The sequence below is a fragment of the Urocampus carinirostris genome, chromosome 8, assembly GCF_059441175.1.
Source record: "Urocampus carinirostris isolate Australia breed hairy pipefish chromosome 8, RoL_Ucar_1.0, whole genome shotgun sequence".
Lineage (NCBI taxonomy): Eukaryota > Metazoa > Chordata > Actinopteri > Syngnathiformes > Syngnathidae > Urocampus > Urocampus carinirostris.
Window position 1 is genome coordinate 29,886,514 of NC_142356.1, and position 23,751 is coordinate 29,910,264.

The window sequence follows — 23,751 nt, forward strand, 5'->3', positions numbered from 1 at the left end:
GGGTTCTGATATATATTTGCATTCACTCGCCAATGTAGCTTTACAAGAGGCCCAACCCAACAGAAAACATGCACAAAACCGTGACACTTCCTCCTCCACCTTTCACTGACTTTTATCTTTTTATTTTTTTACACACTTAGGGTTTAGTCTTTCTTCAATGTGTCGCTGAACATAATGCCTTCCATCAGACCCCCCAAAAATCACATTTGCTATAATCACTGAAGTCAGCTCTGAACCTGTTTATCTACATCCACACAACAAGCTCCTCAGCAAAGCTCAGTCAAGCTCTATATCCTATTTTCTTAATGAGAGGCGTGGTCACTTCAGTGGTGGCCTTCAGTCTAAATGCTTTCAAAGGGCGAGAAAGATACCATGTTCAATACTGAACTGTCGAGGAATTCCAGCTGCAGTGTGGAAACTATTACCCACTAATATCCTCTGCAGTTACCTTTCCTCTCTTGCATTTGAATCCTGTGGACAACAATCCTTCTTGGGCAACTTGAATGAGTTTGTAGTTTTGTAAAGTTTCAATATTTTTGAGATCACAGATTTAGAACGGTGAACTTGTCTTGCTGTAGCTGGTAGGGTCATATCTTTCTTTTTCATCTGGACAACCTGCTAACAGTCATTTTTTTACCGGCCCACCGTCTTGCAAAGTCAGTCAAACTGGCAGTTAGACTGCCAGTTAAATAGGGGTTGGCAGATAATTAACACCATGTGCTAGAATAGCACCATTAAATGAGAGACACCTTGAAAGTGTTCTCTAATTTCTACCAGTGTATTTTTGGAAAAAATAGGGTTTTTTTTTAAATGCCTTATCCATTTTGGAAAAATTCTTGTAGTAGCATGGCGTAGAAACAACAAAATGTCCTTAAAACCGAAGATGGCATTTTTTTCAGAATTGTACAAGTTGGTCTCTAATTTTCATCTCCAGTGTATATGTGACATTTTATTTTCATATTTTATATAATGGTAGCCTACCACTAGAGGTTACCATTGGACCAAAAATAAATTCTCCTCTGAAAGATGTCTTGAAATATTGCTATTTTCTGGCGACATGCCAAAAAGAAAAAGGTCATTTACTTAAAGTTCAGGATTTTTCACCTCTTTCATATTCAGGGGCAACGAGATAAATTGTTTCGGACAACTTCTGTTTAAAAGGGTTCCTAAAAATGCTAAATGGCCATTGAACAAAATTGTTTGATAGAAAATATTGTTGCTACCATTGTTTTTGTAGGAAATATGTGTCGACCGACAAAAATTCATGTTGCAGACAAAACCGTTTTGGGGGCTCAGTTTTAAATACAAACATCTCAGGAATTTGTCAACATTTGCTTAGATGTTCATTTCTTGCTAAGTTTTTAGTATTTTTGGAAAATAGCCAAGCCAATTTCACTCTGCTGGAGTAATATGCCTGAAACTGGTAGATTTCCCACTACTTCATGATTAAAATAATAATTCTAAAAGCCAAAACAGCCCTAAAAGAACAGAAATCCGGTGTAGAATAGCTATTCGAGGCTGTTATGAGTTCTCTAATTACAAGCATATTTACCAAATCTCACACTGTTTGCAAAAGCAGGCTTTGTGAAAAAGGATTACTTAAACCTAAAACAAATGGCCAAGCTAGATTGAGGACAATGTTTGTTTGTTTGTTTGTTTTTTCAAAACTTCTTGGCCTTAAATTGAATTAAATTTAGGTCAACTAAAATCAGGTATAGGTTGTGCGGCAGTCAGTGTTATGCCATGCTGGTGGATTTGATCCTGAAATAGACTACCATATCTACATTTTATCAGGAATGTATTCATATGATAAGTATTTGAAATAGTCTGTGATTTGCAGAGCCCATTTAAGTAAGGTAATTGTGATCCTTTGAAAGCATCTGCAGAACAACAATGGGTGAGGCGACGGTTGCCACAAAATCACACTCAATCAGGTCTTCAATTTGGAGTCTTAATCATTCTCAAGTAAAGATTTTCACTGTTTCTTACATGTACTTTGGGATTGCTTCTAAATTGATTGTATTGGGGACAGTCACTTTTGGTGAAATAAATTAACTTTGTTCCCTTTTGAAATTACACATGCCTCTCCTGAATTTAGAGGGACTAAGGCAGGAATGAGTAAATCTTTTGATTCACCTGTTGCTTGGCATTAATAAAATTCCCAAAAGGGGTGGGAAGAATAAAAATATTTGATTTTTGTATCTACTGATAGTCTCAAATCCGATATCTCTGCGATACATGAGAGAAAAAGATAATGTAGGCTTTCTAGAATAGCAACAACATGCTTTTCTGAGTAAATGAAGATGCAGACATTTACAAGTGCTGTACATTTTGGGAAGTTTTGTCTATGTTTCCTCCTCCTATATCAAAGATGTGGAGGTGCTAGGTATGGACTGTGTCAGCGGTTGTTCAGAAACATTCTCCAGTTTCAATGATTTGTCCCTTGATAATCTAACACAGATGGTCAGTAGGGCCAAACAAACTACGTGCCTGCTTGATCCGTTTCCAGCTTCACTGGTGAAGGATCTGTTTGGGATCTTAGGACCATCAGTTTTAAATATTATTAATATATCGCTATCCTCGGGTATTGTTCCTGTAGCCTTCAAGTCTGCCGTCATTAAACCTACGCTTAAGCGACCTAACCTTGACCCAGAAAGCTTAGGTAATTATAGGCCAGTGTCAAATCTGCCATTTTTTGCGAAAGTACTTGAAAAGGTCGTTGCACAGCAGCTAAATGACTTCATGTCAGAAAATAACCTTTTTGAAACTGTCCAGTCAGCATTTAGGGCAAATCATTCTACTGAGACAGCCCTTGCTAAAGTAACCAATGATCTCCTTTTAACAATAGATTCTGGTGCCTCATCAATGTTACTGCTGCTGGATCTCAGCGCTGCTTTTGATACGGTCGACCACAACATATTATTGGTTCGTCTAGAACGCATTGGTATCTCAGGAACTGTACTCTCGTGGTTTAGGTCCTACCTGTCAGACAGGATGCAATGTGTTAACTATGGCAATCTGACCTCTAAACAATCTAATGTCCCTTGTGGTGTTCCTCAAGGCTCTGTACTTGGCCCCCTTCTTTTTAGTATTTATATGATCCCGCTTGGTGACATTATCCGCAAGTATAATATTAGTTTCCATTGCTATGCAGATGACACTCAACTGTATGTGCCACTGGAAAAAAATGGACATTTAAGTTTTAGAAATCTGGAGGCTTGCCTTACTGAGATTCAAAGATGTATGTCAAATAATTTTTTACGCCTTAACCCAGAAAAAACTGAAATGTTGATTATTGGTCCAGCTCACTGTCGTCAGTTGTTTTCAAACACTACCCTGAACCTAGACAAATGTAATATCACCCATAGTGACTCGGTCAAAAATCTAGGTGTTATATTTGATCCTAATCTGTCGTTTCAGTTACACGTGAAAAATATTACTAGAATAGCTTTCTACCACCTCCGTAATATTGCGAAGATTCGTTCGATGCTGTCCCAATCAGATGCAGAGATTTTAATTCATGCGTTTATTACTTCTCGGCTTGATTACTGTAATGTATTGCTTTCTGGTCTCCCGATGTCTAGCATTAAAAGTTTGCAGCTGGTTCAGAATGCGGCAGCTAGACTTTTGATTAGGACCAAAAAGTTTGAGCATATTACTCCTATATTGGCCAACTTGCACTGGCTCCCAGTCCACTTAAGATGTGACTTTAAGGTTCTCTTATTAACATATAAATGTTTGCATGGGCTTGCACCCTCTTATCTCTCCGATTTGATTTCCCCCTATGTTCCTGCACGGAGTCTGCGCTCGGAAAATGCCGGTCTACTTGTGACTCCGAGAGCCAAGAAGTCTGCGGGCTCGAGAGCGTTCTCCATCCGGGCCCCGGTGTTATGGAACACCCTGCCTCTGGAGATAAGATCTGCAACCTCAACGGAAGTTTTTAAATCGAGGCTTAAGACACACTTCTATTCCAAAGCATATGATTGATGCCCACCTCATATTCTGTTTTGTCCTGTCTTTTTCCGACGCCTGCCTGGCTGATACGAAGGAGAAGGATGATTTGGGATGGGTCAGCGGACCGGCGTCTGACCTGCAGCATGTCAACCCCTGCATTTACCAGCTGGCAGAGACGGGAGGCAGCGTCGTGGCCGTCATAGACTTTCTGGACTGGTTTGCAGGCTGGGGGCGTCGTTGATGTCATGCACTTTCCGGACATTTTCAACATCTTACCTTATGTTTACTATTATGTGTACAGTAATGCTAATTGCAATTCACCCTGGTCAATCCTGGAAGGGGGATTACCACATGTGAGGTCCTTTCTCAAGGTTTCTCTTTTCTCCTCACACTGAGGTTTTTGAGTTTTCCTTGCCCGCATGCTGGTTTAAGATCAGGTAATTGTGTAATTTTGTAACTGTAATCCTGTGCAGCCCTTTGAGACATTTTTGTGATTAAGGTCTATATAAATAAATTTGACTTGACTTGACTATGAATAAACCATTTAATCAAATTGGTTTTGAAACACTAAAATTAAAGCAAAGCAACAAATAATTTCTCTTTTTTAATGCACAAAATTTGATTATATGCATTGATAATCTCCAACTGCAATACAGCTAGCTCAGAATTGTTTTAATTAAATTCGATAAGTATTTTGATAAATTAAATAAATGCATGATAAAAATAGCAGATGAAGAAAAATGTAGCCAGCTATTTGACTGTTTATGGCACTGGGAACAAGTGTGACACCAACATTTTCATTAATAGAAGTTCTTTTTTAATTTTTAACAATTTTATAAATATTAGCTTTATACTTAAAACATTTTTGTTTGACTGGCCAGGTGAAAAAGCCTGCAAGTGGTGCGCGGGCCGTAGTTTGCCCGCACTGGATAAAGGGAATTTGTTTTCAAATCTACAAGTCGGTTGTGTTTCCTCCCACTAAGGTGCAGCCCCCTCTACGCTGGAGTGACTTCCTTTGTGTGGCTGTTTAATTCCTTTTCAGAGGACTTGTGAAAAATGTGAATACCAAAATTGTTACATCTCTTAAGTCAAACTGGCTTCAAAGGCTGAAAAAAATTACACTGAAGATTCCACTAAGCCTAAACAAACCCATTTTTGATCCCCCGTTATTGTTTGAACTTGAGTTTCTCACTTGCACTTGCACACTTCAGGCATGCCTACATGTCTCAGGAGTTTAAAAATAACTGACTGCTGTCCACAAGTGTGAAACCAAGGAGGACAGGCGGCACCTTAACCCCAGTGGAACCTAAAAAGGTTTTGTCAGGCTTTCACCACCTTCTTGCAAATAAACGATCCCTAAACTTGTAAGAAAATATACTTATGTGTCAATTATCTGTTATAATAAATGTTATAATAAATGTTTACAACTATGTCTGCCATCTGCCTTTTAATAAAATCAAGGTTATTTCTAGAAAAGAGAAATATGGTGATAATTGTTTAGGGGATTCATTTTTGGGGAAGAGAATATTTTAAGTAATGACTCAAGGCGTTTGTTAATCATGTGGGTCATAAGATGTTGTTCGAATTAGAAAGAGAGCAGAATTTGCAGAAAATGCTATATATAGTCACAGGCGTGTCCATACATGGGGTGGAAGGGGATCGGCATACCCCCCATAGCCGGTCCATGGGCTAATCTGGCTAATGTTTTTCTTCCCCTCAGCAAGTGCAACCTCCATCCGTTCCATCACAGCCAACACCGCCGTCGCTCCTCGCTCTTTTAACCCCTTAAGGGTAAGTAACTGCTTTTGTGTCTGTCACAAATGTACCGCTAAATCTCCTGTTGACATTGCAATTGAAGCAGACTCCAAGGGATTGTAATTAGAAATTCATGTGTCAGGTGATGAGTGCCATCAACGTCGGGATTGAAATTTTTTGGAGGACCTCGGTTCAAATATCAATGGTATTGAAAACTAACAAAACATTTTTTTGTTTGTTTTCAAGTGTTTTTGATGCAGAAGGTTGTGAACAATAGAAGCTCAGGTATCAGATACTTAGTCGTTTTAAAATATTCCCAAAAAAGACTATTTTCTTTTATAAATGTCAGCCACAGGTCCATTTGACCTTAGTGATTTAAACCATTATATTTTAAATAAATGTATCGGTAGCTGTTATTTTATTATATTCGCTGCCTTGAGAATGCTTAAGGTGGGGTGCTTTGTTTAAGATGTCCTTGAAAAGTTGAAAGTGGATTATTTTTTCTATTATGCGTTAATAATTAACAACTGAGTTCAGAGTCCTTATATTTTTTCCCCCACCACCCCTATCAGAAAAGCTGTTCGGAGGGGAACACATTAGGTAGGAGGAATGCGGGTCGGGGTGTAGCGTGCCTTCATGCTCGTCCCTGTGTTTTTGGTATTTTTTTTATGTTTGTTATGGTGCTTTTCTGATACATAGTTCCAGCTTGCCTCACCTTGTCACGGGTGCCAAGTACTTTGCCGAGTTACCTTTTCAATCACAAAGTCGCACCCCTGGTACTGTGGCTTGACGTCGTCATCATGCACAGGCGACATACTCCCTCTAGTGGGTTAATTCACGACATACAATACATTAAATTGGCTTATTTTCCATACAAACAACACAAAACTTCATACACTCAAAACGTGTGACCATAAATATTTTTAAGTGTCACATATAGGGCGGTACATAATTTGAAATGATCAAAAATTGTACAAAATAGAGGGGAAAACATTTTTTGTAGAAATAGAATTGTCTTTATTGTCATTTATATTAACGTTGTGAAACATTAGGGGAGGGGGGGCAATGTAACATTATCGATATAGGCCATAAAAATCAAAATTCAATAGGAATATATGTTTATGAATGCATATAATGCATATAAGGATGTTGGATTATCTCATTATTGTCTCGTCAAGAGGAAATGGGCGCAGCAGCACCTAAAGATCCTGATGCAGTGTTTGGAACTCAACCCCATTAATAGATTATTGGCATTTAAATAAACATTTTGTTTTGTAACTCAAAAGACAAATTTTCCGTATGGTTTCTTAAATCACTGGCTTTAGCACTTCAATGACCAGAACCTTTAAAAAAATAGTTTGATAACAGCAGAGAGAAGCACTTATACGTAAATAGATTTATTCATGTTATCTTCACACAAAATAGTAAAAATAAATTTATGCACAGATGATTATTTGGCTGCCAAATCATCACAGTGAATGAAAACACATGCAAATGCTACTATGAAATTATGGTTGCACTCCAGTTGACAAAGATACACAATAAAAAAACTAATAAACAGAAAAATGTAAGGTATTCGCCTCTAATATAAAGTGTTCACATCTAATTCAAAAACTAAACACAGCCGGAAGATTGCACTTCGAACTAGGGTTTTGTACTCAAAACTGTAACAGGGTAACATGACAACTGAATACCTGTCACGGAATGGAGTGGAAGGGGTGACCGGACCGGAACGGAGGCAGGAAGGGAGAACTCAATTGCGTAACGATCCAAAACTTTTATTCACCAAAATAAAAGTTGTCCAAAACTCTGGGACATGACAAAACAAACAGTTGTTTCTTCCAACTCAACTAAACAGGACAAGGCATAACAGAACGGACAATGTTTAAAACTAAAACAGGACAAGGCATAACAGACCGGGCTGTGTGGTTGTTTACGTAGGCTAGCCTCGAAGCGCCTCGGCTGCTTGTCTTCTCTCTTACTATCCAGCTGTTCGAAACCCTTCCATTTTGTTACGTCGAGATCCCGCTACATTCGTTCATCAACTGCTGCTCGCTAACTGACTATTGTGGTAGCCATAACTCGAAAAAAAATAGTTTTTTTTTCAGGTAATACACGGACACACCGTGGCGGCTCAGTTTCAGCTGAAGCTATAGGGGTTGATATTCTCTGACTAATCAGTGGTCGTCAGTGACTGATGTCGCTGGAACCTCGACACCGGATACCAAGAAGGTACTTTTCCATAATGGAAAACCCAAAAGGGTGAGGTGAGGCAAGCTGGAACCATGTTGTGGAAAAGCGTCTTAACTGTAGCGATAAAATGGTGAAAGTATTAAAAGGCCTGATTCAAATACAGTCCAAACGCCAACCCAAACCTTAAGAAAGATAAAAAAGAGCTTATTTGAGCTCATTTAAGAAAAACCTGTACATGCACATGCAACATATGGAGCTGACAGAAGCTGCAAAAATGACACAAGCCAGGAGATGGCGGTAGCAAGTAAAAAAAAAAATCTGAATTCCATACAGCTCCTTTAATGTATTTCTTTGTTATACAGTTAAAAACTCAACATTATTTAGGATCGATGTAACAAAACAAAGTCTAAATCAACCTAAGGAAAAAATATTATTCAACTAGAAATAGATGTATTTTCTATTTTTAATTTGATTTATTCCAAACCCTGGAAACCAACCTTTTTTCAACGTACCGTAACTACGAATTTTTTGGAATTGTTGTGTCGACGGTGCTAGTGGTAACTGTTTTAAAGGACGACTCAATATTTTAATCGTTTACAACCAATTCAAAGACTCGAGCAGTAAAAGAAAAATGTTATCGAAAATCCCTAATCTTTATTTTTCATGCTAGAGATACAGTTTAACACAAATTCAAACACCTGTGGCTAACAAGTTTTTAATCTCTTGAAGCTTACAAAAGAATGTCACTCCACCATATAATCGGGATTAGTGTGTTTAAACAGAAAGGAACATGTTTCGTGGTGTTAATGACTGGTTTTAATTTTGTCTTCCACTTATCATGACGGCAACAAGTTATTCATAGCTCAGCGCTGAGAGGTCAAACATTTCAAGGGCTGTTGAGTCTTTCAAGCTCTCCTCTGGAATTGTCCATTAATATTGGCATTGGTAATGTTTGTAATGTATACATGTGTCACAGTTAAACACAAACGCACGCGCACACAAACTTTAATGCAGATGGCTCCAAACTATGGGTCAGGGGCCATTTATGAATCAGGTGTTTTTAAGTGGCCTGTATGGGGAACCATTTTTTTTAATCAAGGATTCCTAACAACATTGCTTTACATAAACTTTGTTTTGAATACACAAACTCCGTGCTTTGGGGACAACTTTATGATTAAATAGCAAATGATCAGTTTTGACGGATTGCCCCTGGCTTGAATCTGAATGTATAGATTAAATACTTTTCGGCCAATTGCCCCTCTTATTTTTGATAAAATCAAGTCAAGTAAAGTCATGTTTATTGTATAGCTCTTAATCACTAGTAGTTTCAAAGGGCTGTACAGACTACAGACTACCATTACACCATCCCCTGATCTAAAACCTACATGAGGGCAAAGAAAAACTCAAAAACCTCAGCATGAGGGAAATGAAGAAACCTTGAGAAGGGGCTGCATATGAAGTAATCCCCTTTCCAAGACCAGGTTGCAATAATTGTTGCAGGGGCATCAATAGACAACATGAAATATAGGTTATAGCAGAATGTCCGGTTGACAGCTTCCTGTTCCAAAATTTTGACCAATGCTGCAGGTTCTAGATGATGGTGAACATCAGGTCCGAGTGCCATTATGATGGCTCAAAATGCAAGCACGGTGCAACAATCAGGCTCTTCTTTCTCCCTCAGGGACAAAAAGACAGACAGCAAACCTTACAAACACAAGGCAGCACAAATTTACTCACATGTAAATAAAAAAAAATCTTTCACGTAAACAAGTTTATTTTATTCACCTAATAAATAATAAATGCTTGATCGAGGATAACATTTGCGACAATATTAGCAATTTAGATGACGTTGTTGTCTGCTACCAGTGACAAGGATGATCCGAATTATATTTTCAAGATTTGTTTTATCAAAGGAACCTTTGCAATCGGCAGTTTTTCGGTATGTGGCTTCAGTAGAAAAAATGTGGACACACCTTTCACAATAGAGTGCTAAGTTATGGAGTTTGCATTAAATAAAATGTTGACCTGAATAAATATGGACACCAAAATGTTACTGAGTGCTACGAATGTAACAATATCCAAATGTCATTATAGAAATGGGCTATTTAATTAGGCACTAATAGGTTTTGTCAATGTGTACAAGTATATTTGAAATCAAAGAGTTTATTGTAGATGTAAAGCTTTAAAGTTGAAAAGTGCATATTCCAGTATCTTGGACTTGCTGGTACTGTTAGTTGGATTTTGTGGGGAGGTTATCGATTAAAGCGCTAACAATACAGTATAATAAAATCACAATATTGTCAGAAAATGTAAAATATTGTGATCATGGTTTGGCTGAAGCGAGCAAGAATTTTTTTTTTGTCAGACATTTTGAAATATATTTGATTTATGAAAGTCATAACTGTGTCAGCAGCCAAACATTCCTACTCAAAATTAAACTGGATTTAAAAATTGGCCAATAGAATGTGCTAGACTTGCACAAATTGAATACAATCTGGCCATCTTAAGAACTGTGCTGCTTTTAATAGTGTGATAATGATGCAATGTCACAGTACTGCTCTTGTCTGTACGGGTAATCATTTATTTTGTCAGTGCAGGAAAAGAAAACATTTTATTTTTTGCAATAACTGGTCGTGTTTTAAGAATAATCCTATGATAGGTGGTGATTTTGATGGCCTAAAACGCATTTGGTGTCACTCCACTTTCTGCCTTCCTTCATGGTCACATACAAGGTTACCTCCTCCCTTTCCAGTGTTCCCGTCATGGCTTCCAAAGTCATTCCCTGGTATAAGCGGAAGCGCGACAGTCAAGTGAAAAGTGATCTTGCTTATCAGTACAGCACCAAACGTGTTGTCTCTCAGCAGAGCACGCAAAGGTATGACAGGACGCTGCCTCCCGCTGCTTGGCTGCGTTCTATGTGCAAGCGTACCACTGCTTTCATCATTTTTATGACTTATTGCAAGTCTGTTTTGCGGTGTAGGGTAAAATAAACACAATATGTAACATTTTAGGTCAAATACAATCTGTAAGTTGTGGAAAATGAATCTCAAAGGTCTGCTTTGTTTTTTTTTTTTGTTTTGTTTTGTTTCGCATTTTTATCATTGCAACCATTTGTTAGACAGTGCTAATGCTAAACGGTGTGCTAATGGGGCCTTTCCTATCATTATTGTGTTTCACATTCAAAAATAAATATTTTTAATCCAAATAGCCCACCCTATGCCCACCACCCTAAAACAGTGCTTCAATGAGGATTTTTGACATTTTGTATACTGAAAAAAATATTGTACCGGTAGTTAATGTTGCACATTCAATTTATCTATTTAACTTTTATATTAATATATTATTAAAATTTCATTTGTATTTTATTGTTGTGTATTTCAATAGATAATGTGTGGGTGGTAACATTAGACGAATAGCCAAATGATCTGATTGACAAAAAATAAGGAGAGGCGACATCAATTGATTTTGAATTCGCAAGGAGAACAGGAGAGGACCCAAACATCCTATAATAAATTCCAACCCGTTCTAGAGCTCGTCCTGAGCCCGTTCTTTTTACAAAACCTCCCAGGTTACAAAAGCAGGTCCGCCCTAAAGGTTGTTGAGACAATAAAAATTACAATATGGTTGGGCGATAGTGACAATGATGTAAACAGTGCATATCTGTCAAAACAACAAACAAACATTGAAGTGAAATAACGAAAATAATAACCTGGCATCCTATGTGATCTCCTTTGCAGGTGTCATTTATTAAACACAGAATTAACTTATCAAGGATAGGAACAGTTTTGAAGAGTAGGTAGAAGTGAAAAAGTGTAATGATTTTGTATGCTCCTGTTGAACATATATGATAAGAACTCAAGTACCTCTTGGAGTTCTTAACCCAATGGGTACCAGTACCTATGTTTAAGAACCACTGTGCTAATGCAACCCAGACAAAAATGAAACAATGGGATATAAATAGTGATTAAAATAAAAAAAAAAACACTGTCTCCAATGAGGCTTATCTTTGGAGATTCCCCTGCCGTTTTTATCGGCCTGAGTTTACTGTTTTCACCGGAGAGCCCTTAGCTTCGCAGCGTGTGAAGCTTGTTGACAATTGAATTATTGGGAAAAGGTTGCAGTTTCGAGTTGTTTATGTGTTGTTTGCTGGCCAAGTCTCTGCCCAAGCTTTGCATGACCAGCTGCTGTGTAGACATTGATGCACATTGGCGGAATTGGAATGCGCTCTCTATTTCCATTGTATGTGCAGCACTCATTCCTTCATTCATGGGTTGGCAATGAATAAATAGACTCACAATGTTTTTTGTTTTTTTTCATTTTCCACATTTATCTCTATGAATTATATCATACTGTGAATCACGGATGCCTACTTGTCCTAAATCACATTTGAGTTGATAAAAAAGTCATCAAATATAATCACCAGGTAAGCCAGTCTTCTCTGTAGAAGCATTTGCCGATGAAACAAATGCAGCAAGAATAGTCTGCTGCATTTTAAGTAGCACAAAAGTTATGAATGAATCAACAAACAGAAGCAACTGGTTACAAAATATACACCAAGAATATTGTACTATTGTATCCTCTATAACGAATGGGGCCCTACAGCAAGACTAGTCAGCGGAACTGTAGTCATGAAAACTATTCCCTGTATGTACGAACTGTCCAATTATAGTAAATATGCCAAAACAAAAGCAGGTAAAGCATTCGAGGACAGAATCAGCCTTGAACGAGTTTGTACTGGGACGCTTTTAATAATCATACCAGTGTGTATTTTCCATGACAACAAATCAATACCACACTTCTCACATTTTCTTCTCCTGATCAGCAGGAAAACAAGTTCCAAGTCAAAAAGGCAGGTGCAGGCCACATCCACAGAAGCGATGGCGGAAGCAGCTTACACCATTCCGGTGTTCCGACAGAGGTGAGGATGACAAATGTCATGTTGCGCTATTCTGAGGAGTAAGCTAATACCAAGTCGTGGTGAACTGAATTTAAGGTCCCAGCCATCTTCTTCACTTTGCTGCTCTACAGTATGTAGGAAAGTTGAGAAAGTCTCAAACTTCACGAAAGTTAAATTGTCCTGCTCAAAAGGGGTTTTAGTGTCACCCAGTACCTTCACTTTATCAAATGTAAATATGTCACATTTTTTGGCATACCAAGTCAGTTAAGTCCTAAAATTAGCAGTTTACGTCAGATGGAGTCAAGTCACAACATTGGAGTTCCCCGTTGCTGCTTGAGTTTTACTAAGTAAGCAACTCAATCTTCGTCGGGGACGCTTTCTTGCACCCAACTCAGGCCAGTTACAAATAGGAATTGAAAGTTTGGGATTTGCATCACCTGTCAATGCTGCCGCACTTTCACACTTCGTTAAAAGCTGTTCCTGTTGAGACTGTTATGGTTGTCTCCAAATGTAATTAGGGTGAAATAATATCCAAATTATATAAAAAAAACATACAGTATAAAGTCCTACAATACTGTATTTTTATACATAAAAGCAAGGACACTAATGAATACATGATGTCATGTCACGTGTTTATTGTCATGCATTTCCATAGCCCCACTGTCGTAAAGTAGCTTGGTTTATGTACCATATTTTACAACAGTGTTTTCTTCACTTGTCCTTCGCATGTTTGTTGAATTTGAGGTGATTGAGAATGTTGGCAAAATCAGAGGTTGGAGATGAACTATTTCAGAAAAGGTTTCAAAAGCAGAATATTCTGGACACCATTGTGATTCAGACAAAGGCTATATTCTGACAAGATTGTCCAAGTGAAATTTGAAACAAGCTTTTTATACTTTTTCTGAGATGTTGCAAAACCGGTGCTGAAGTTGTGGGTTGTTTTTCATAATAGATCAATATCCCTTAATGAGCAGTTTTGACAGCTCACCCATGTGCCACTGTGGTCTTGTTGGACTTATTGGCATGAGTTGCCCCCACAGTTGGCACAAAAATATGGCTAAAGTTGATACACATATTTGTATAGTACAGTCTTCAGAAGAAATACCAATACACAAAACTGCTGTCTGATTTTATGCAATTCCTTCCAGGTAATGGTCAGTTGTTTAATTTGCTGCAATTTTAGACAATTTTCTTTGTCTATATTTGACACTCTTGTTACAATGTGATACAAATCTCTTCATGCCGTAGGACCAGCGAGGAGACAGGAGAGATTGAGGAGTATCAGAGAGTGACTAAAAAGGTGGAAAAGGGCTTAGCTGCCATTCAGGAGGAACTCCAAAGGATGAGGATCTCCACCAAGACTCAAGTCGAACATTTGGCAATCGAGAAAGAGGCAAGGACATTACAGCCCGGTCTTAAAACCAAAGTCAAATTGTGATTTTTTTTCTTTATTCAAACGTGCATCAGGTGAAGGAGAAGATGTACAGGAAAGTGGATTTGCTGGAGGAAATCCCACGCATGCCTGATTTTATTGTGGCCCTGCGGCCTCACACCGTTTGGGAAAAGATGCCTGTTAAGCTCTTTTGCACTGTGCTTGGGACTCCCATGCCTATTGTAAAATGGTAAGTAACGAGTATTTTCTCCTTCCTTGTTTTTTTAATTCACTGCCCAATCATACAGAGTATTCATCAACAGTTATACTGCAACTGTTTTTCTGTAACCCTTTTACAGAATTGTAGGCTTGGTATTAAATTCCACATCAATTTTTCCACAAAATTCCACGCTTATGTAATTACTTTTTCCTGATCATAACCATGATTGTTTTTGTTAGTTGCTTTCCCAACGCTTATTATAATATTTACACACATATTACAGTGTTTTAGTGAGCCTGTTACTGTTTTAATATCGAATATTTTAACATTTGCGCTTTTGCACAGGTACAAAGGAGGTGTCCCAGTAGACCCTTTAAGCTCTCCAGGGAAGTACAAGATTGAGAGCAAGTATGGAGTCCACAGTTTGATCATAAGCAGGTACAGTAGCACAAACGCAGCAATGGGATTAACCAAATGAGATTCTGATTCTGGGGGTCAGGCACTGAGTCATGGTTCATATGGAGGTGGCTTTGATAAAAATTGGTGCTGGTTTAAGAATAAAAAATGGAGTTCAGCGTACATATAAAACAAACAGGGATGACAGAAAACACATCTAAAAGCCACAAAACACCAATAGACATGACAACAACAGACAAGGACACACTTGAAACAAAAAACACTAAACTAATAATTAGTTCCACAGAATTCTACAATTATTCAACAGTGTTGTACAGTTTAGCATATAAGCGAAAAAACACTAAACAGCACAAACTGACATTACTTAATTGTAGTGTACAATAACTGTGATGTGTACATTAAACTCACCCTGTTACAGCTTCACACGACCAGAGAGGTTTTAGAAAACAGGTCATATGAAAGGATCGAACAAGCGCAAGCTGCTTCTGGCAGAATTCTTCAACATCTGTTGTACTTTGAAGATATTGAAGATATATTACACAACAAATATGACATAATTTTCTATATCTTTGTTTTTATTTTTACCATTATTGTTATAAGAATATCCCTCATTTGTACATTCGAACAGGTGTGCAGTGAGCGACACTGCGGATTACAGTGCCGTGGCCACCAACCCCCATGGCACAGCCACCAGTGCTGCAACTGTTAGTGTCAGGAGTAAGTCACCATTACTTGAATGAATATGTTATCTGTGCAACACTCGTAAGATGACACTTTTTTTGTGTGTGAGCAGGCGCAAGTGGAGGTGCATGGTCCAGCCAGATTGGTATAGGTGAGATGACACAGACTTCAAACTCAGGCAAATGTTCTCACGAAAAAAAAAAAATAATATGGAGATCAGCCTTTTTTGTTGCATTCAGCTCTTTCTCTTCCAATTTTAGGGAAGTGTTACGTAAAATAAACCTGTGGAACACCTTTTGCATCGCTAACCATGACGTCATAACGTTGGCTCCCATCACTGAACTCATATTTTCCATAGGACACCAAAATGCCCATTGCTTAATATCACCGCCTGATTTTGATTGTTATTGCACCATAATGAAAACAAGGGTCACCAACCTTTTTTGAATCTTAGAGTTACTTTTTGTTACTGATTGGTGCAAAGGGCTACCATATTGATGCAAATTTTTAAAATAACAACATATGCTATTACTATGTTGTTACTGTTTTATTACGAAGTTGTAATTATTGGAAGTTAAGTCAACCACTAAAACATAATTCTGATCGGAAAACAAATTGACAAAGGAATCGCAATGACCCTTCAATGGTGAGCTATTTACAGAACCTGTCCGCAGACTACTCAGCTACCTGGTGCCCATGGGCCACACATTGAAGACCCCTGATCAAGAACTTATACACTGGGGGAAAAAAAACAACAATTACCTTAGTGGTAGAATTTTCTTTTTGTTTTAAGGTTGTTTTTTTCTAAATTAAAAATATTTCAACCTATTATATAGTAAAAAAAAACTTGCACAAACATTAGATCTTTTTTTTTTGTTATTTTTATTTTTTTCTTATCTTGGTGGGAAAAAATCTCTCATTTGCTTAAAAATGTGGCCTTTTTTAAGAATATACAAGATAGATAATGTAAAAAGAAAATTTAAGACATTCTTTAAATGGATTAAGAATTGATTTTTTTTTTTGCTGTTTACCATTGTATTCAGTAATTGTGAAGGATGATTTAAACAATGTTTTTAAAAAAGCAACAACAAAAAAGAAATGTCTTATGATTTAACGACAACATTCTTCAATTATTCGATTCTTGCACAATGTCCTAAGATTATGGTGCTTGTTGTGTGTTCATTCAAAATCTGTAGTGCCCCGATTGAGTGGGAGCCACAGAAGTAAACTGGAGGTGAGCTTGGTGGATTGTTTCCCGGTCACCTTCGGCATGGAGGGTGAATCGGCCAGCCTGCTGTGCTCCCTGGTGGTCGTCCCCAACCTCCCCAACTTGCCGCCATACATCGAGTGGTACAGAGATGGTGGGTTACCTCCCTCTTTGTTTGTCCCCTATAGATAGGGGTGTCAAACTCATTTTCATTGAGGGCCACAGAGGCGTATTGGCTCTCCTCAAAGGGCCTTCTGTAATCTATAAATGTAACTAAATTCATACTCACCAACACTAAAAGGTTACGCGTTAGACTGCGGCTTGTCTCCCCTTAAAAACGCCTACGGATTAAAAAACAAATCTGTTATAAATCAAGTATAACTAAAAAACAAAATCTTCTGGGGCATTTTTGAGATAACTCTCAATTCCACTCATTAACATTGATACAGAAACATTGCTGTATCATGGCGTGGGACGTCACTTGGCGGGTCTTGTAGTTGACAGGCATTTTGGGAAATGTCAGTTTGGGTCAAAGCACATTTGTCCCATCTATTATTAGACACACAGACATTTTAAGCCAGGAACATCAAACTCTGTTTGGCTCTATGATCAGATCCAAACTTTCTGTTCTCAAACGGGGCAGGTCAGTAAAAGTACATTTAAAATGTTTAACTTACTGTAGTTTCTCACTATTATGCTTTATCGTTTAGCCTACACTAGTAACCTATCGTACATTTTATAATCACAAATGACAAGGGATCTTTTCTAAACACAACCCATTTATTCACAAACAATGGGGAAAATATTTTCATGTTTGGCATTGAACGTGTTATCTGGTATATTTTAACAGTTGAGCGAATGCTGTTTTACACCTGAACCAACTCACCATGCTATGCACACTCAGCATTTTCCTCAAGCTGTCTAAGAGAGCTGAACTATAAATCCACAATTTTTGTATTGTTTCTTCTGCTCCAGATAAACTTTTGCAGCCTGGGCCCCTGGTGGACATGTCGGTGAGCGGTGGCGTGGCCCGCCTGGTGCTGCCCCAACTAGCTAAGGATGACGAGGGCCTGTACACCATCCGTGTCTACACTAAAGACGGCACCTCCGAGCACTGCGCCTACCTATTTGTTTCAGGTAACACATCATACTTTTTGTTTGCATTTGATGAAGGTTGATCAAAATCAGCACTTGCTCTGCTAACTTCCTACCAGACGCAGCCCCCCAAGTTGCTGGGGCTCCCGGGGCCCCAATAAGCGTCAAGGCTTACGACATCAACTCAGACTACATTCTGGTTGCTTGGAAACCACCCAACACCGTCAATGAAGCACCCATTACGGGCTATTTTGTGGACAGGTGCGTCCGATCATATGATGTTGCAGGGGGCTTAATTTAGTTTTCATTTTGGCAACAGTCACTGCAATATCTGTTGCCAAGGGCGTAGTTTCGGCATGGGCAAAGTGGACAGTATCTTCACCAGTATTGAGCAATCATTGTTTTCTCCCCAACAATTTATGTGATCATTTAATGAAAAAAATGTGATAAGTCCCCACCAATGCCAAGACCAAACCTACGTCCTTGTTTGTCGCACTGATTTTGACATTTCCCACAGATTTTATGCTGTCCATTTAATTTATTTTGGTTAATGTTTTAAAAGAAATACATTTTCTAATTGAAATTGAAAAAAACATTGTTAATTTTATTTTTATTTTGGGTTAATTCAATTGTTTTTAAATATTTCAATTGAAAAACGTGAATGATTTATTATGCAAAATGAACATAATTATGTCAATACACAAAAGTAGAACCAAAAATAGAGGTTTATAAGACAATAAAGACAATTAAATGTAATAATCAAAATATTAATCATATCAAATAATAATCAAAAGGCAAGTTTTATTGTAAAATTTGACCTAGCGTTAGCCTGCAGACCAAATTTAACTTGAGGTATTTCCAGGTGTGAAGCTGGAAGCAACTCATGGGTACAGTGCAACGACGCCCCAGTAAAAGTGTGCAAGTACCCGGTCAATGGCCTGAAGGTTGGCCACTCGTACAACTTCCGGGTGCGAGCTGTCAACAGCGCAGGCATCAGCAGGGCCTCCCGACCATCCGACAAAGTCGTGGCCCTGGACCCCGCCGAGAGTGCCAGGCTGGAAGGTAGCGCAGAAGGTAAATGCAGGAGAAGGAAGGAGACCCCGGGTTTGACTTTTTTCGTTTGCCGCAGTTATTAAGAGGGAAGGAAAGTACCATGTTGTCGAGAAGAATCATAACATGGAAGGTAATTCAGAATTCATAGAGGCACTGGCTGCTTCCTTAAAAAAAGGCATTGAATCCACTTTTAAGTCACACGGAAACAACCTTTTTCCAACAACTTACTCCTGACCATTACACAACCTCACAGCAACCGTAGGGAATTTTCCGCACACGTTAATACATCCTTTGAAACCCACTCCCAACCACGTGAAACAACTTCAGCCCACTTTCACACAACCTTCAACATTAACCCAAACCCATCATCAATTACCCACCTCAACCCTCCATAATATACAGTTACCCTTAATCCTTATTAAATCAATTGAAATAAACTAAAACCAACCTAGAAACATACATGAACTACCAGAACCCAAAGTTGAACATAATATATTTTAAGTCCACCCAAAATCAACAATAATTTTCCGAATTTCTCGACCAACAAAGTCTTTTAAAGATGCATGTTTATGTGATATTTCTTGCATTTTTGCTTATTATTTCTTAAAGTTGTTTTACCACTAGGATCCGCTAAATGATACACAATGTCCCCTGAAAGACAGGAATAACTCTAAACATTGATACCAGTGCGGAAGGTGAAGGCACTATCGGCGGCCACAATGCCAAATATGGTCCTAAGGTTGATTTCTATCTTAATTAATTACGTTTTTTTACCACTTGGAGGCACTAAGTAATACACAACGTTCCTTTAAAATCAACCTTTAGGGGCATCTTGAAAATAAAGTCAACTGGAAATATTTCCAAACAAAAATGGATGTTCCCCCATTTGTGCAAAGCGTTATTTCCATTCAAAGCAGCAGCCGTCTTGCAATTTTTTGTCTATGTAAAAAAAACTTGCCCAGAGCTGGAAACCAATTACAATTACCTTATTTTCTTAACCTGAGCAATGATTGATCCTGTAATCTTAACTTGAACGCCTGTGTCAAAATGGCGGCCCCCCCAGGGATGGATTACCAGTAGATGAATGGATTTTGTCATTTAAATCCTGTTCCAAAAACATACTAATAATCAGGATGTCAAATTAAGTGTGTAGGCTTAAAATAGATTATTCCAGGGAGAAAAGTTGTGTGTTGCACTATAAAACCTTATAACTGATCCCACCTTAACCCAAAATAAACCCTTAATAGACAAATATATTACACTTACTCAAAGCACCACTCTTAATAAACTTAAACTCACTTTAATCCCTCCTGAAACAAATCCAAACCTTAAAATCCACAGTGTATTTCACCACAAACCCAGCTCGAGAAGACTGATAAAAAAATCTTAATTAATCAGCCATACATCTTTAAGGCCAGGCGTCCATTCCTGGCCCGCCCAGGGACGTGCACGCCTCCGAGATTCACAAAACGCACGTGGTTCTCAGCTGGACACCACCAATCCATCGAGGACCAGCACCACTCTCCTATGCGGTGGAGAAGGTTTGTGAGATGGAAGGTTGTTGCAGGCAGTGTTCCCTCTAAGCTGCGCGTGTGCGCAATTGCGCACTCCTCGCACATGCTCAGCGCACAAGAAAATCTAGCCAGCGCACAAAAATGAGGGCTCAAAATTACTAATTAAGAAGCGACTTAAGTCAAAGTTACAGTGCATGAGGGTAAAAATACACGGGTTCCCCTGACGTTGTGTCCTAAATGCGGTATTTTGAAGTCAATGTCGAACGAAGTTGAAAAGTAAAGTCAGTAGAGTTTGTCAAGAACCGGCTTCTTCGGCTCGGCTCACTAAAAGGAACCGGCTCTTTCGGGTCCTAAACGGCTCTTCAGGTTGTTTTTGCTTCTTTAATCCCAACATGACCAAATATTATGTAAAATTATGCACAAAATGACTTAAAGGAATGGGGGAATAGAACAAAAAAGAAAAAAAATACCTAAATTAAAAAGTAGTGAAAAGCTGAGAAAAAAAGAAACAAAAGGAAGAGAAAAAAAGAAGGAAAAAATTAGAAAAAAGCCAGAAAAAAAGAAAAGAAAGTAATGTAGGAAAAAAAATAGAGAACAAAAGAAAAAAGTAACAGATTGGAAAAAATAAACTCAATGAGATTTTTTTTAAAGGAATTTAAAAAAAAAGTAGAAGAAAAACACGGAAAAAAGAAGAAAAAGTTTGTGTTGCATTCAAATAGTTTCCAATTATATCAAGTGAATCTTGTTGCCAACATTGTACTTCCACTAAAAAAATATGATTAAGTACAGTTCTGTATCTTAAAACCGACTAAATAAGCCCCCCAAAATGTTAATATTATGCGACAAAATATATCAGGAAAAAAAGAAATGGATATCTTGTGAAAGAATTGTAAGAACAAACGACGTTTGTAGGCCGTACAACCTTTGCAATAGTACATGAGTCAATTCATTCAAAAGAGAAAAATAATTTTGCATTGGCGGAAACTCAGCAAAATGTAACTTGATGTCAAGTTTTGGACATGTTTGATAATTAATTATCTTGCCACACTTGGAATTATGGTTGCTCACTGTTGTTTCAAGCGTTGCTCACCGACTTTGTGTGAATGCTCAGACCCGTGGAAAATTAGAGGGAACATTGGTTGCAGGTCATAGTTCTTTGGTGCTGAAGTTGAAATCTGTTCACAAAAAGTTGCTCAATTATGAAATAGATAATGCCAATAAAAGATGTTCTTTTGTTTACAATAAAACACTCTAACACCTAAACAATACAATTCCTTTGTTTATAAAATGGCAGTTAAGCACAAAAGGAAGAACCCAACTAACAGCTTGTGTTCTAAATATTGGTCATATGCCGACAGTCCTAATTGAGATTTGCTGTGAGCAAAGAAATCATGAAAAAAGTTAGTCAACAACAGACGTAACAGTTGATCTCAAACAAAAGATCTAAAATCACTGTTTTGAAAAATGTCTGCTAAGCAACAAAATAGTGGTCATATGTTTACTAGAGTTATCCTGAACAACATGTTTTAGCTTCTTGACGGAAATAATTTTTTTTAACATGTGTTCTTTGCGATACGATCTGATACTTATTTTTTGATATGGATCCACTGCTGATCATTTTGAGCTGTGTGGTAAAAACAAAAAAAGTCTTAAACAACAGACATGTTGGCAATGTTTCAAAGCCATTGAAGTGAATTTCCGCTTTAAAAGACACGACACTGGATCAGTCTAATAGCCATGCCCGATATATGAAAGAGTCGCTATGGGACCAGACCACTATCAGTGTCGGGACGTAACCAGTGTTCACAAAACATTGCTGGATCACTCGAAAGATTTGAATGAAAGTCCTCCGCTCACAAAATATCTAAAATGTAAATGTTACTGTCCAAACCAAATTTATGAACAAATGTATTTGTTTCTGGTAAATCTGTCGACAAAAAGGATACTTTATTTCCATTCACGTATCCAATTCTTTCCTCTTTATTGAAGGAGCTCAGTTTTTTGGTCTTTTTTCTTGATTTAGGTCACTGTTTGTAATTGGGGTGGAATGATCAGACCAGTTAAGAAACACTGGTCCAGTGAACCTCATTAAACCTACTGAAAACCTAAGAAATATATTCCGTTATGATCACATAACTAGAGCAATATTTCCTTATGGCTCCATCCAACAGGCACAAAAAAACAAATCTTATACAAAAGAAAGAAGCCCCTATTGTCCAGGCACCTTCTGTAACTGATAGCTTATATTTTGGCAAAAATGGCTAAATATATTTCAAAGAAAAATAAATAGCAATTTTCTATCATTCACTCGATTTAAATATTTTTAAAAGCACAATAGCAAATATAGTGCAAAACCAAAATTTCTGGTGTATGATACAATAATGACTAAGACCATCTCACAGTCTGTAGAAAACCTTCTTGCGGGCCACATCTGACCTGCAGGCCTTGACTTTGTTATTTGTGTGCAAAAAAATGTATGCGTAAGGGTAATTGTTTGTTCTATCCATCCTAGTCCAACAAAAGATGTTTCATCATTAACAATCTGTTCCCTCATTTATAAACAACCACAAATTATTTAGTAATTTGTTTGGCAAAATTACTTTGATAAAGTCTTATTCTTTGGACATAGTGGCGTCGCTCATCTGTGTGGTATCCCGCAGTGTTTAGCTTCTGTGGGGGGCCCCGGTGGGCCTTGGCATCCAGTTGATGTGGGCGTGGAGTTTCGCTCGCCCCGTTTACCGGTCTTCCATTTGCCCGACGGGATCGCTTACTTCTTCCGGGTGTTCGCGATCAACCCATACGGTGTCGGCCAGGCCTCTGAGCCATCAGAGCCCGTGAGAAAGGCCAACGGGGACAGTAAGTTCGGAGGACCGCAAACTCGCGTTAAAGTAACTTGCAAACGTGTTAGCCGCTCAATAACGTTTCGACACATTGCCATATTTCAGGCTTCAAACTTTTATATTAGAACTCAACATTTTGTCTAAGAATCAACAACATTTGAGACACAATTGTGAAAAAAAAACTAAATTACAAAATAAAATGTATTTAACATTTTATTTTGTACTAACAAGTAGGTGAGAAATCGGTGTGAAAATATTGGCCCTCTTTGCTGCGATCACAGCCCCAATTATTTTTTTTTTGGTATGTCTATAAGTTTTGCCCACGTTGAAACAGAAATCATTTCCCATTTTACTTTAGAAAACAGCTCAAGTTCCATAAGGTTTGATGGTGTTGTGCACAACATTTTTCAGATCTTTTCGCAAATGCTCTATAGGACTGAGGTCTGGACTTTGGCTTGGCCATTTTAACGTTGTCCTGTTGGAAGGTGAACCTGTGCCCCCTTCTCAGGCGCCTTGCAGACTTAAACATTTCCTGCCAGAATTGACCCATATT

The 23,751-nt window shown here is 38.1% G+C and overlaps 1 protein-coding gene across 2 annotated transcripts in view; it reads left to right on the forward strand.

Moving 5' to 3' along the window:
• Positions 1 to 10,659: 10,659 nt before the first annotated feature.
• Positions 10,660 to 23,751, forward strand: part of myom2a (myomesin 2a) — a 37,406-nt gene continuing 24,314 nt past the window's right edge. Inside the window, exons 1-14 of one of the 2 annotated variants that reach the window (XM_088343158.1) lie at positions 10,660 to 10,777; positions 12,728 to 12,820; positions 14,048 to 14,192; positions 14,267 to 14,421; positions 14,737 to 14,829; positions 15,437 to 15,525; positions 15,602 to 15,640; positions 16,686 to 16,850; positions 17,672 to 17,833; positions 17,911 to 18,052; positions 18,654 to 18,853; positions 18,921 to 18,974; positions 20,258 to 20,385; positions 23,019 to 23,214. In XM_088343158.1, coding sequence (XP_088199284.1) covers positions 10,665 to 10,777; positions 12,728 to 12,820; positions 14,048 to 14,192; positions 14,267 to 14,421; positions 14,737 to 14,829; positions 15,437 to 15,525; positions 15,602 to 15,640; positions 16,686 to 16,850; positions 17,672 to 17,833; positions 17,911 to 18,052; positions 18,654 to 18,853; positions 18,921 to 18,974; positions 20,258 to 20,385; positions 23,019 to 23,214 — 1,774 coding nt within the window. In that variant the 5' untranslated portion in view covers positions 10,660 to 10,664. Of the gene's footprint in view, positions 10,778 to 12,727; positions 12,821 to 14,047; positions 14,193 to 14,266; positions 14,422 to 14,736; positions 14,830 to 15,436; positions 15,526 to 15,601; positions 15,641 to 16,685; positions 16,851 to 17,671; positions 17,834 to 17,910; positions 18,053 to 18,653; positions 18,866 to 18,920; positions 18,975 to 20,257; positions 20,386 to 23,018; positions 23,215 to 23,751 lie in introns of both variants that reach the window. The other variant, XM_088343157.1, reaches the window with a different exon arrangement.